At 38.4% G+C, this 14,881-nt stretch overlaps 1 protein-coding gene across 1 annotated transcript in view; it reads left to right on the top strand.

Moving 5' to 3' along the window:
• Positions 1-14,881, top strand: part of LOC148835458 (ERC protein 2) — a 303,333-nt gene that overhangs the window by 174,101 nt on the left and 114,351 nt on the right. Inside the window, exon 15 of the mRNA XM_088916570.1 lies at positions 1,295-1,455. Coding sequence (XP_088772696.1) covers positions 1,295-1,455 — 161 coding nt within the window. The remainder of the gene's footprint in view (positions 1-1,294; positions 1,456-14,881) is intronic.

The raw sequence follows: 14,881 nt of genomic DNA, 5'->3' as shown, positions 1-14,881 counted from the left end.
CTAGCCCCGTTTAGACAGGTATATAAACTCTTTCCAAGTGGTTTACGATCTTTATTTTGAAAACAAGCCTCAAGTGCATCTTTACTGGGCACTCGCTAGCTTAAAGTTTTATTTTATGTCGGCGTATTTTATTACAAGAGGCCCTCGGGTGTGAATTATTATAAGGAGCAGTTTTGGTATTTGTGAATTATTTCTGTCCGTGCACCTTCTCCCCGCCTGTCAGCTTTTGTAGGAGCTCAGGGAGCCTTCAGTTAAGGGGAAGTTGTGTTATTGTTTGTTTCTGTCAGCACATGTTCAGAACGGTCTCCAGTGAACACCCTGCTGTAGAGCAAAGGCGAGATGAGGAAGCTTTAAAGTAGCTAAAGCTCTGAGGAGGTAAATGCACAGGGGTTTTGAGAGGAAGTCCGAGTGATGAGCTCGTATCTACGAGTGATTAGTGCTGGAGTAAGCACATAAAGTTAGCAGTCTCATGACTTTATGCAACTCATGTTTGCAGTAATAATAATAATTCCTTATATTTGTGGTACAGTATATAGCCCTTTTCTGGGCACTCCACTCAAAGTGCTTTACAGGTAATGGGGACTCCCCTCCACCTGGATGATGTGACAGCAGCCATAGTGCACCAGTACGCTCACCACACACCAGCTATCAGTGGGAAGGAGAACAGAGTGATGAAGCCAATTTATAGATGGGGATTATTACGAGGCCATGATTGGTAAAGGCCCATGGGAAATTTGGGGTAACAGCCCTACTCTTTTCAAGAAACACTGGGATTTTTAATGACCACAGAGAGTCAGGACCTCCCATCGGAAGGATGGTGCCATTTTACAGTATAGTGTCCCCATTACTATACTAGGGCATTAGGACTCACACAGACTGCAGAGTGAGTGCCCCCTACTGGTCCCACTAACACCTCTTCCAGCACTAACCTTACTTTTTCCCAGGAGGCCTCCCAGGCTCACCCCTGCTTGGCTTCAGAACTGCTGGCTGTGAGTTGCAGGGTGATATGGCTGCTGTTATAAGGTAGTAAGGGTTGTTTTTATAGTAAGGGCTGCTTTTAGGCCTACTAATATATAACACATATATAATAAGAATTAACCTACAATCGGTAAACCTTGTTGAATTTAATATGGGAATCATTAATGCTCCATTCTGGAGACATGGGTGGTTTGGCCCTTATTACGATTAAGTATGATACTCTTTTATGCTTCTATTACAATTGTACTAAAGGATTTTGACAAAAACAGTAAAAAACTTTTCAAATAAAAGTACTAACTCTGGTTCTACATTGTAGCTGGAGGAGCTGATGAACGCCCTGGAAAAGACCAGGCAGGAGCTGGATGCCACAAAACAGCGCCTGTCCTCAACGCAGCAGTCCCTCGCTGAGAAAGAAGGACATCTGACCAACCTGAGGCTGGATCGCAGAAAACAGCTGGAGGAAATACTGGAAATGAAGTAAGTTGCTTTATAGCTGAGGAAATAGCATTTAACTGTGTTTATCTTAACAGGTTCTAGGAACTGCTGGGTCCTGCGATGAGTTAAACAGAACTGCTACCTGTCTGAAGAAGGTGTTTTGTTTGAACTTTATTTGCCGGGGAGATAACTGGTGCATATATAAAGCTCATCTGTGTCCGTATGTTTTCAACATTTGTTTTTGAATTGGCATTCACGTCTTGACAGTCCAAGAATTCTTGACAGTTTAATGGTCTTCAGAATACCTTCACAGTATCGGCGAGATTTCCTTCAAGCAATAAAGAGATAAAGCTAATTAAACAGGGATGGGGTTTTACTCCAGACCCATGTGTGATTTCTGAGTGCAAGGCAAGCAGTTATTTAGCTGGATAATGACTTCATATTTCAGATTAGCAGAAGAATGAAAAAGGAGTAAGTAATTTAATGCTTTCACACAGTGCACAGATCTCCACAGGCAACAAGAAAAGGCTAAATAGGCTTTGTAATTAAAGATGCTGGACCATGAAAGTCAGACCTGTTAACATAACCTTTTGGGTGTGGGGTATATGTATTGATAAGCTCCTGTTTCTGCTAAGTTGCTGGAAATGCTGAAAAACCCTTACTGAGCATAGAATGAAAATCAGCATCTGAATGATTATATTCTTGCTTCTGTGAAATGCCTTGCATGGCTCAAGACATTGAAGGACACCTTAGATTTTTAAAATTAAGGATCTCACCTTTGATGTTGCCATTTTTAATATCAGTTCTCAAACCTCTAGAGCCTCTTTTTCCTAAATGCCTGTCCTTTCCAGTATCCAAAAACCATTCAATAGGGAACTTATCCAGTGTGTGTTTTATTTAGCTGTCAATCTAGTAAAGACGTTCCAGTCAAGTTCGTCAGTATCTCAGCGTATTAAGCACAGGTGTTGGTGTAGAGTTTTTTGGCCCAAAGTTCCAGAGATTTTCAAATATTTACAGCTACAGATGTGTTGGTTTGTGCTGTTCATCTGAAAATATGTGCAGAATACATCCCATTGTCATAATCTAAGCTTTTTAAAATATGTGTAAAGTTGTTGCAAGAGTTCAGTTTTTCAAAACTCAGAGATCTTGCCAGCTGTCTGGCCTACAATTGACTGCCAGGCTCCTACATTCGAGTAGATCACTGCTACTCTTCAGAGAAAAAGTGTAGGAAGTAAGTTCACATGGCAGAATAAGTCCATTCTGTACAACATTACAGGTTTTACTTATTTGCTATTTTTATTTGGCAGTTCTCACTTAAGCCTGGCATCTTGACGAAGAGAATTAAGGCTGGTCATCACCTTTTTCTTCATTGTTTTATGTCCATGGTCTGATGACTCAAGATTTGATGGGCAATGAGCAGTGCAAAGGAGTGTTTATATAGGGAAACATTCCTCATAGTGATCCAGGAATTAGTTTTGCTTCAAATAAATAATTTGTTTGAAACAAATCTCTGACCTGGCGAAGCACCCACCACTGTAACAAGGTCCTGGAGACAAGCCATCAGTCTGTAGCTCCAGCAAATCATCCTTACTTTACTAAGTAATTCATCTCTGGTTTTGTTTTTAAATGCTTTTCTTCTTTTTTTTTTGACAGTTCGTTTTTTTACATTTTTTCAGGTGCCGGCAGATAAACACTCATGACAAGCTTCAGTTGTTAATGTAGTCAGAGAAGTCATAGTGGTCCAAAAAGAATGGAATCACCAATAACAATATGAACAGTCGTTCATAAGACTTGCCCTTTGGCTGCCATTCGTACAGTAAACTACAGTACATGCTCCTCTGATAGGCCCCCTGTCAGCCTCACAGCGAAGTTGACACTGATTGGAGGAACAGTGGGTCTGCCCCCCAACCCCAGCAGTGCTCTATAATTTGTTTTAAACTTGGCTATTATATGCCTTCTTTTTTTGACTTTAGCAAAATGTGTTACTATTAAACTGAATGCTTAAATGCCTATTTTAACTTTATTGTCAACACTTGAAAGTCTAAAATCAGATCGGGGGGAAAAAAGAGAGCTCTCCCACATCAAATTTTAAGCCAGAAACTAAATTACAGCTTAAAAAAAATCTCATGGTTCAGATCAAGACCACACTGCTTCGTACTTAGTGACTTTTTTAATCTGTCATATTTATTACTTATTTGTGATTAGCACAGCTGGCAGTAGATTAATGCTCTTTCTTTTTCTCTGTATATGGAGCTATAAGGACAGAATATATAGATGTTCTGCAGGCATGCGGAGAGTTACGTTTTATTTACTGCTTACTGAAAATGTCGACTATATATTTTCTGATGACTCCTGGCTTGAAGACAAATATGTGCAAACTGAGTGTATATCAATGCACAATTTCAAACATAGATTCTGGGGTTCTGGAACTGCATGTGAAAGACTAAAAAAATTCTAAAGAAACTCAGTTTCTGTGCAAGTGCTACAAACAGTGGCTCTGTTGTTCACAACCAGTGTCTTTTAAGTGCGCCTATAATTATTGGAGAGTTGGAGTGTTTGCAAAGTTTGTTTGCCTTTTTATTGCACTTTCCTCAGTCTAAAGTTATTTTGTGAGCCGCCAAAATATAGGCCTCTTGAACCCACCAACAAACACCCACTGGAAAATTTTTTAAGACTGCAAATACAGTATACAGGTCTGCTTGATAGCAGAAAGCCTGCACATCCAAGATGTCACCCTGAAACCACCTTTAACTCTGCAGGCTCTGGATTTTCCTTTTAACTCTGGTGTGCAAACACCGTAAAGATCAGAGAACTTTAAACAGGACACATTTTGGACTTGTCCATGCAGAGTTGGGTTCCAGTCATATGGAAACACTCATTAACAAGCAGAAGGCAATAAAACCTCTAATGAAAATGAAGACTCTGGAATGCCTAAACCTGTTTGCTTGGCTGTGAAGTGCTCGTCAATACTGAGGCTTAGTTGGTGTCATTTTGCTATAGATTGTTTTACTCCTGCTTCATTCCTTAGTGATATCTTATATCTTTTAATACACCTTGACTTGAAATGACAAAATAATCATTTTAGCATTTACTTACAATTTTTTTCCACACAGCGTTTTACATCTTTCCTATGATGGCCACATCAATTCTTTGAATGCCCATTGAGCAAATATTACTTGACAGAAAAGTATTTAATCTGGATTAAAGTGCAAAATATTTTGCCCGTTGTTCCCTACGGGATGTGTTCTGTCTGTCTAGAGAACCAGACACACATTCCCATGTTCTAACTTTTAAAAAAAGTCCTTTCTGTGTAAGTTTTACACAAGCTACAGTCATTTAAAAATGTTTCAGTATTGTGTATCACACAGGGAGGTGTAAAGGATTCAGATGGTACAGACTTCCGAAAGCTATTCTCAAGTGAGTCTACAATACTCATGTCAAACTTTCAGACGGGCTAAAATGTTGTTAGAGTTGAGGAGGTTTAGAAAAGAGGAGGCCAGCTTGCTTGAAAGATGTATTTGCTTTGAGGACTCTGTTGTCCAAGTTCCCAAAGAAAAGCAGCATCTCTCACTTGAGAGTAAAACACAGGAATTGATCGTATTTCCATGGTTAAATTAATTGTCCATATGGCGAGAGCAGAATTTTTGTTTAAATCTTCGATCAGTACACCCTTTACTTAAATTTTAGGAAATGCAAACTACAAATCAATTTCTTTTTCTAATTTATCTTGTGCCTCATGCTAGGTGATGCTTTCATAACAGGTTGGGAGTTTAATTCTTTGCTTACTGCCAGCCATTTTTAAATTGAGCAAACCATTGTCAATGGTAAAAAGCTAATTATGTTATTTTTAGGTCGTCTGCTTATTTGTGCTAATACACTTTTACATTTCTGTTCAAAAAGAATATAAAGTTGCAATTCCTGCTCACGAGGTCTAGCTAATATAATGTTATACAGGACCTTTTACGATGCTTTAGCTGTAAGTCATATTTGTTAAAAGTTTAAGGTTATGAGGATATCCAATATTTCAGTCTTTGTGCTCTGCAAAGGTACTAAGTCTCAGCAGGGTTTCACACCTGAACCGGGAATAGGACGAAGTGAGAGTAACATAATACAGGAAAACTTTTTTTTTTTCATCTGTGACACTCTGAGTCTGTCTCTCACTTTTGAGTTCAGTTTTTTGTTTTGCATTTATGGGATTCAGGTGTGAATAGTGGAAAAAAAGAAAAGGGGACTTATTTCAGCTCATTTGCAACCTGAATAGATGTTCAAGGCATTCTTTAGAGCTTTATAAGTCTAGGTCTTACATCAGTCTCAAAGGATTAAGAGTGTTCTCAGTGACAGGTAGGCCTTTATCTTCCATGCCGAGCTTTCTGTGTGGTCCTGGAGTCAGGGGAAATGAGTTACATACTGTATGCATTTGTGTAGCTGAGTCCACTGTATATGGTACTGTGAGCAGAACAGGTCCCAAATGGGAAAAAGACCTAGATTGCAACCGTGAGCTCCAATTAAAGTTACCTTTGGTCGATGTCTTCTTCTGACATCTAGCGAAGCATAATGCCCTCAAATCCAATAGAAAAGACTTTTCAGCAAAGAATCGACAGGGAAAGGAGGGGGTGGAGGTGGAATAGGAATTTACCTTGTGAGAAATATTTCAAATTTTAAAAAGCATGAAAGAAAGTTGACCGCATGCCAAGTTTTCTGAAATGTGGGGTTTGTCAAGAAGAACAGATGAAATAAAGCAGCTGAAATAAAAACAGAGGCTTTTTAGTTTCCTCTTGAAACCTGGATTTTCAATAACAGAGCTAGGTTTTATGTGCAGAACAAAATGTTGCCCCAGACTTTTCAACACTCTTAATGAAAAAAAATAAATTACAGACTTTTGTTCCATTTAATATCCTCCCATTGTTAATAAGGTTCTCCAGTTTTTTAAACATAGTACAGATAAAAGCCAAAGGCGAAGGTTTTAGCTTCTGAATGTCGTGTTGTTTAAAGTGAAGAAGAGAATAAGAGCTGGAGCCAATAAACTGCAATGTTTATATGAAAACAGGCATTACAGACAATATGTGTTACGTAATTTGGCAGGCTGAATCTAGCCTGAGAGTTGTCTAAACAGTGACTAGGAATTGGACTAGTACATGAATGCAAGTACAATAGTTGACTGTTCATTATGTCAGAAAATAAATGTTGATTTTGTCTGTGCAAAATGCATTGTAATGTGGTACAGATTCTAAGAGATGTGCAAGTATAAATTACATCTACAGTGCATGTTTTAGTAATAAGTTCTAAAATGTAATGAATTGTTTCAACTTGCAGTTTTGAAAACAAGATCATAGTGACGCTTGTCTGCCTTTGCACGAAAAGATAAAAGCATAAGAAAACCCGTGCAGTCGCAGTTTATTAGCAGCCTCCTGTAAGCTGTAAGACACTTTGCAAAGCAGCATTTGCGCTATAAGGGAAATGTTTGTAAAAGATTTACTGCAACACTCGCAATGTGAGACTTCATCAAAGTGAGACAATTTGTACACACTTAAAACCAGAGCCTTTGTGAGGCTTTTACACCTGAAACAAATCGCACCCATTAACGAGATGCCAGCGCTTCACTCTGTTTCAATTTAACAGCTTTACTGCAAGCCTAGAAAATCTTTACCTAAACCCGCCAGAACAACTAACACCCTCTTGAACATAACAGCAATTGGAATACATAGCTGGAGAAGGAAAAAATAGTGGTGAGTATAGCAAAAGAATAGGCAGCTCTAGACAGGAGGCCCCTTCAAGGTCCATATGAATCCACTTACATGTAAATTGCTTGTCTGTATGAATTAAGGTTAGGGTTCTGAAGGGACTGCTTTGCTGTGTTTACCATAGGATTTTTGACAGTCTCTTTCCTCTTTCAAGTAAACTTGGCTGGAGTATACAGTTGGTACAGCGTTAAGTAAACTCATCTTTTGTTACATTAACAAGGTTATAACATCACTGCAGCAGTTTTACAGCTGCATGATTTGAGGTCTAAATACAGAAGGTCGAGGCTATAGTTAAAAAGGGTCACCGTGGGAACACAGGATGACTAGGAAGCAGAAAGAGATGGGGGGGAGAGTGAAGGCGGTTTAATTGGGCCATGTAACATGATGTTCTTTTTTTAAAGTTCAAACGTCTGAAGAAGAATAAGATTGCGATTCTTTTTGGTAGAGATGTGATTTCACCCCAGCTTGATTATAATTTCATAAATCTCATTGGGAATGCTGGCAGGACCAAAGGCACAACTTTTATGTAGCAGCCCATGGGGGGTGATGACTTTGATTCGTTCCGGGATAGCGTCTAAATCTGGGGTTGCTTGCGGTGGAGGATTTTTATCATTGTCACTTCCCTGAGCAACGAAATCTTGACACTGCAGAGAAATGTCCGTTACTTTGTGAGCAGCTGAGGATCGGGGAGCAGTCCACTGCCCTGTATGAAGTGAGCGTGGGGGGAAGCAGATTTGTCGCGATGTGCAGCGGGAGATGTCGTGGGGGAAACCGAGCTTTCCCAGGACGGAACCTGCAGAGGTGCTTTGCAGCGAGTGAGGTTAAAATATCAAAACTGAAATCCGAAGAGCATGAAAAGCAAAGATAAAAAATGTATTGGCATTTAGTAGTAGGCACTACAGTATGTGGCCTGTTCCTTCACTGTTCAGCAGCTCTTCACTCCGGTTTTAGAAAGAGCTGTAAAGTCCCCCAGACCTGACTACACACGAAAGTTAACAAAAGTTAAGTTAAGGTTAACGAAAGTTAAGAGCGTTCATAATTAGGATTTATTTAAAAGTGATACAGACAAGGATACAACAACTTCTGTGCCTGTAGTCTATAAATTTTTATTATTATGGGTTCTTTTACCCCCTCGAGCATCTGAAGCGATTTTTTTTTATGTGTGCAGCATGAACCCACTTAGAAGGGTGTGTGTGTTTCTAAGAAGCATGAAAAAGTGCTGTGAGGTTAGTTATAGGAAACAAAGCTGTTATTGATCTTCTCTGAAATGCAAGCAGTTTTTTTTTCTACACAGGAATGCTCAGTGCAGGTCCTTTAATCCTGGACATGAGCACGTAGTTCAAGAGGAGATCAGTTGTTTTGTCTATTGTTAAATAAGCGGTCTAGGTTGGGACATCTCAGACACTTTTATTGTTCTGGAATGTGTGACTTTGCCTATAAAACGGCTAATAGCGTAGTTAGAAAACTAAGGCATAACTAAGGCAATTGTTGGCAGTTACTTGTTTTCTGTAAATCCTATTTAAAACAGGATTACACAACCCTCTTCATTTTGCTCTGTCCATTTAAGAGCAGGACTGCATGTTTGACAAAGAAAATGGATTGAAATTCTATGTAGGATATGCCTAAATATTTACTTACTTTTATTACTGCCCATTAGAGGGAAACATTAAAATTTCAAGAGCCTTGTTTGAACTGAGGTCTTTGAGGCAGGGAGTGGCCAGAAAAAAGCATTTGAGTGCTTGAAAAAACAGGGAGAGCAAATGATCTTACTGATACAAAATGCTGGCTCAGTAATAGTAAAGACCCCACTTCTATACAAAACGGGATCTGATTTCTGTGATTTCACCTGATGTTCTTGCGCAAAATCTTGTATTGGTAAGAAAGAAATTTCCATACAACAATCATTTACTCTTAAGTCCTGAGCACAAAACATTGTTGTAACATCAGATCAATACAGGAGACCTAAGGCATGAATAGGTGAGAAAGAGAAGTACTGTATATGAACATTGTGTGAATGGTATTTACCTTGTGAAATGGTATTTACCTTGTGAATCAAAGGTGAACGTTTGGCCATCCACATGACTTTCATTGGCTCCCTTTGTGAAAATGTTGAGAAATACGTAGTGATCCATTTCCTCCTGATATCTGGCACGTTCACAGTATGGTTGAATGAAAACCAATTTGCCTTCTTCTTTCAGTTTTATACACTGAAGAGCATTGACGCAAAACACACATAGTATAACAATTAATGTTTAGCATTCCTTAATACAGTAGCATATGAATACCACACATTCTTTAAATAGGAAAAAAAAAGTACGGGAGTAATTTTTAAATCATATGAAAATGTTTTTCCCTTTGCGTGGATCTTTTAAGTGTCTTTACCTTAAAATAAATGGATTTGTATCCAGGGATAATCACTTCTGGTTATTTAGATTCTTGGCACAACACAACATAACTTCAGATGCTGAAGTTGGTGGTTCAGATTTGGTATTGACAATGGCCTTCTCCATCCTCTGCAGTTTGAGCTGAATTTATGGGCCTCTTGTGGTATGTACCAGGATGCCAACGATATTATTTGAAAGAGGCGAAGATTATCTTTTCAAAACTTTTGGCACTGTTGGAGTGCTGCCTGTCAGCCATCTGCAGGAAAACTTCAATCAGCCATCCTTGCAGCCACAATTTCTTTTTGCTACTCTTGTTAAGTATGAGGATTTATTTAGGTACTGTATATTCTTACATATAAATTTTAGCATTAGAAAAAAAAGTTGTTTTAAACAACTGGCATTAATTGTGGCACTATGATTCAGTTATCAGATAATCCCTCAGCAATTAGTTCTGCATTCATCAATGACAATACAGTGAGTAGTAGGTTATTATTTTCTTTTTTCAGGAAACTGAACCAAGTATTTAATTTCAACTGTGGAATATGTTCCTCTTCAAAAGCACTTTTTCTCTCAGCTTAAAAATATATATTTGAATGTACTACTATTCAGTAGTTTCTTAAAATACAGACTAATGTAAATAACACATTGTGTGGTGGTGAACAACTTGCTTGATTTTGTAGCTGCTCTTAAAATGGCTTTCAATAATGGTGTTTCACCTGGTGTAAATACATAGAATGGATGGGCAGTGATAATTCACATGGAAAATTCTGCCCTTTAAAATTCATTCAGGCCTAAGAGTACAGAAATCCTTCATGTTCCCCGGTCTGTCAAAACTATCATGAAGCTCAAGGTTTTTTCCAGCATTCAGAATATTCTCCTTGGTAAACTGTTTAGCTTACCACATGCAGTATTTTGATTGATAACAATATGCATTGGCACTGTGATTATCCCTGTGTTAGAGTCACAGGTTGGTTACACATTAGTGTCCCTGCAGTGGTTTTCCATTTAGTGGGTCTCTCGGATGGTCTGGGATCTGTTCTTGTCTTTGTAAGAGAGCTTGCACATTTATCATCTCGGTCTCGACATGAGAAGGTTTTGACACTCTTGTTTTGATTGTACATGTGCAATATTATGTCACTGGTGAAGCATGTTCTGAGGCTGCACAGTGTTCTTTATCCCTTTTGCCAGCTAGGATTTTTAGCATGTTGAAAATTAAGAAAAAAAATATTAATATCCCAGCGTGTGCTGCAGACTTTTGTGGCTGAACACCTTTGATTCCAGTTGAAAGTAAATGGTTTCTGCCATTAAAACTACATTAACAACATAATTAAGCTTGGAATTTTTTTCTGTTCTTCAAATGACACAAGTCCTTATAAATGCTCCAATAAAAAGTACACTTTTGTTAGGGCAATATACAGGCTTCCTAATGCGTGACATCTCAGATTTTATCACTAGGTTTATATCAATTGTCTTGTGCTGTCATTCAGCTGATTATGTGCCTATACCGTACCTCAGGATCAATTGCCTTATTTATTCAGAATGTTTCATTATGTTTCATGAAACCACCTGGCAGTAGTGTACTGTACATTACCTTCGTGCAGTTGCTAACGCAACATTTCTATCTTTCCAAAAGATTTTGAACACTTCAGATTACATAAATCTTTCCAATAATAAACACGACATCATCTGTTTGAAATGGGAGTGTAACGGTCTGTTTGATTAACAACATTTAATAACAGTAAATACAACCTAAAGTGTAAAGTACACAAGATAGTGAAGGGAGTATAAATAGCAAGAACTTTGCTGAAATTACAGTTGTGCAGATTACAGTCTAAAGACTTACTTTCTAAAATGGGTGACAATCCATTGCCTAATTTCACCTTAACATGCAAAACACAACAGTGCTTTTAGACAGTGCTTTTTCAGTTGGTCTTCTGTACACTATCCATGTTCACCTACTGTAAATATATACAAGATCTGAAGCAAAGCTTTGCTTCACTGTCAGTCACATACACTTGGGACTTGAGAACCATCTGAGTAGGTGATTGTTTGAAAATGCAAGTTGAGTTATTCAAAAGCCTAAAATGTGGCAACTAAGATTTGTTTTTTTCTGTGAGGTTGATGTGAAGTGTTTATGTGAGGTTTATGAGGTCTCAGAAGGACATTTCCCCATTTTCAAAAGGTGAACATTCAGCCATATAAATTAAATAATTGTTGACCAATGACCTCCAGTAATTTATCACATTAGTAGGAACTGCTTTCAGGAGTTTCCAATGGTAAATGTGTGAGGTTGCTTGGTACTTTTACCATGTTTTTACATGCAAATGAAAGTGAATTTAAAAAACCCAGAGTTTAAAGGACCTCTGGCTTTCACCACCTGGTTAGGAAGTGTGTTCTGAAACCCACACCACGTTCATCTAAAGAAGTAAATCTGAAATATCCTAACTCCTTATAACGCTTGTATCAAATCTCATCTCCTTTTGCTTTGTTCTAGACTGAAAATATTACATTTCTTCACCCTGTCTGTATACGTCTGAAGGACCTGGAATTATTACCGTTGCTGTTCTTTGAACTATTTGTAAAGAAATATATTCTTATAATTATATTATAGAATTGTGTTTTGAGTTGTGTCGATCAAAACTGAATACAGCATTCAAAATGGGGTCTAATCAATACAGGACTAACTTTCACAAAGCTGGTGTCATTCCAATGAAGAGCATAGCTCTTGCCAGTTCCAAAACTTTGTGTTGTGCAGTAATGCATGGCCTTTTCCATGCCCAATTGACATTAAGTGTAAGACAGACCATATTGGATGTTTGTACTTTTTACTGTAACTAGTGATGCTGTTTAGAACAAGATTGTATCAAGAACTTCATGATGTAAGCCCCACCTTAATGAAATCCAGGCTTGAAAGGGAAATTCTGTTTTCTTGGTTCCTACCCTTCTTTTATAGAAGAGGACAAGACATTCCTGTGCTGTCGGTGGATGAGAAAGTCGCAACCTATACCTATATACAGTTACAGAATATCCTTCTAAGGCTATGTATTGAATTTAGCTCTACTACATTATAGAACACAGTCACAAATTATGTATATTTACATTATGTTAAGCATGTTTCTTCAAGTACAAGACCCTTTAGGCTGCTTGCCCTTCCTCTTGTTTGGGCAGCTTGCATTGGTAGACATATTTACTGTGTGTGTTTTTTTAGTGATCTTAATTCCCACAATTAATCTTTTACTTGTTTGGTCCTTCAGTTCGGTCAGCTGGAAGTAGGTCTGCTACAAAGACTGATTTGTGGTTGAATAGTGCAGTCTGTGTCCTGGGAGTAAATTATACGTAACAGTTAAATGCTTGTTTGATGGTGTTGTTAGTAACTGAATGTTAGAGTGGCAGTCTCTGTACAGTAACAAAGCGATTAGTCTAGAAATATGACAGATGACAATGAAGAGAAGAGAAACAGGGATTGTGTTTAAATTTCAAATTGCAAAGAGAAATATTTCAGACTGCTTGTCAAATTAGGCCTGTGCATATACGAATTGAGCAAGTGGGCAGAGTTTTTTTACACTTAATGGATGCTTTTGACATACACAAAATTCCTCCTTGTTACATAGCCTGTAAAAATACAGAAGTGGGCTATAAAAATACAGTACAATGAATTCTGCCAAACCTGTCCATTCACCAGACTCAATTTAAAGTTCCTTTCTTACAAAGGCAAACTCTCATGTCAAAAAGAGGATCTTGGAGGTGTTAATTAAAATATTGGATCTTTAACACAAAACAATGCTAGATGTACTGTATTAGACTTAAGTCATTTTACTCCTACTGTATATTAGCTGGATTGATGTTAAACAAAACATATGTAGCATTTCCAATTTATGTTTTTATTATTATTAGTTATATTTAGGTTTGATTAGGTGACTGTCCAGTCTTGTTCAAGCTACTGTAGCTTCTCAACAGGCTGTAACCTGGAAACGATAATGTCAGAAATGGTCCCACCTTGGTGACTATGATCTGGTAGTTTAAAGAAAGAGAAGAATGGCTGGCCTTCATCACACGTACCTAATAATTACGATTTGAGGAAATGAATGAAGAGGAAGTCCTTGACTGCTCCTGCTAATTAGTGTCATTGATGTAGAGCGGACTTACAAAACAGGTTTGAATTATTGCTTCTGCATAGTTAATTGGTTAGCAGTACAGCAGTACATTTGCAGTGTTCGTGGACATTATTTTAAGAATATTGTGGACTGGGCAGAGATGTGGTTTTGTACAAAGTTGCTTTTAAGTTTGTTATTGTTGTGTTTTATAATATCCCCCCCAACCCCCTGCCATTTTTGGAATCGCAGGTTATTTGAGGACTGGGGTTCCTTGCTGACCTTTCCACGTCACTCGACAATCAGCAGTTGTCACGCAGCGAGCTTCTCGCTGCCCAACAGCTCCAATCGGAGGAGCAACCATATCTCGTTTGGACACTTGAGAGCCTTGGCCAGCTTTTCCTGGCCTTGGCTATCTATTCACATTCTTGGCCATCTTTTTCCGGTCTTGGGTACCTAATCCAGTCTTGGCCACTTTTTTCCATTCCCCAAGCACCAAACCACTAGTTCCATACCACCTCTTGGGAAAGCTTGACACAATCAGCTGGTGACATAACCCAGGCTTAGAGTATCCACACCTGGATCAAGCTTGACCTGCGTTCTGGGAGTATTTACTGATTGAATTGCTCAGGAGATCCTAATCACTGTATTTTAGAGAGGTCTTTTTCCCATTCGTTGCTCTATGATGGTTTTTCAAATATCTGAATGCAATATGGCTGTTAATAACCTAATCAAGTTTTGTTGTCTGCTCTTGTTTATGTTATGTTTTTCAGTGTCAAGGGACATTAAAAGGAAGTTTCAGCGTCTGTTTTCGACTAAAGGGTTGATTAGCAAACTGTTACGGTGTGGTGATACAGTAGCACCTCAGTCCTGGTTGGTTTGTGTTAGAACGTGATTAATCCTCAGCTCTCCATGTTTTAATTCTGGATGTTTATGTTCAGCAGATGCACCTTACTACTTCCCAAGAATGCATTCGTACACCGAACCATGTTTATGTGGGATGACTTGATCCCAGATTGTTCCTAGGAAGATACCATGACGCCTTTTAGAAAGCCTTTCTTGGCAGTGGGGAATTTCACTGCGCTTTGGTCGGCGATGACCCGGAATTTGCAAAAGTTAAAAAACACAACAAAACAAACCTGCAGTGAATGGGGACGTCTTGAGTGACAGGATATTGATATTTATAGTGGAACTCAAGCTTGGTTATTTTGCTTTCTTAGAGGTCTGCTAGATGAAGGCCAGTCCCTTATGG

The sequence above is a fragment of the Atractosteus spatula genome, chromosome 5 (assembly GCF_055471065.1).
Source record: "Atractosteus spatula isolate fAtrSpa1 chromosome 5, fAtrSpa1.hap1, whole genome shotgun sequence".
NCBI lineage: Eukaryota > Metazoa > Chordata > Actinopteri > Semionotiformes > Lepisosteidae > Atractosteus > Atractosteus spatula.
The sequence above is the reverse complement of the archived record's forward strand: the minus strand, read 5'-3'. Positions and strand labels throughout refer to the sequence as shown.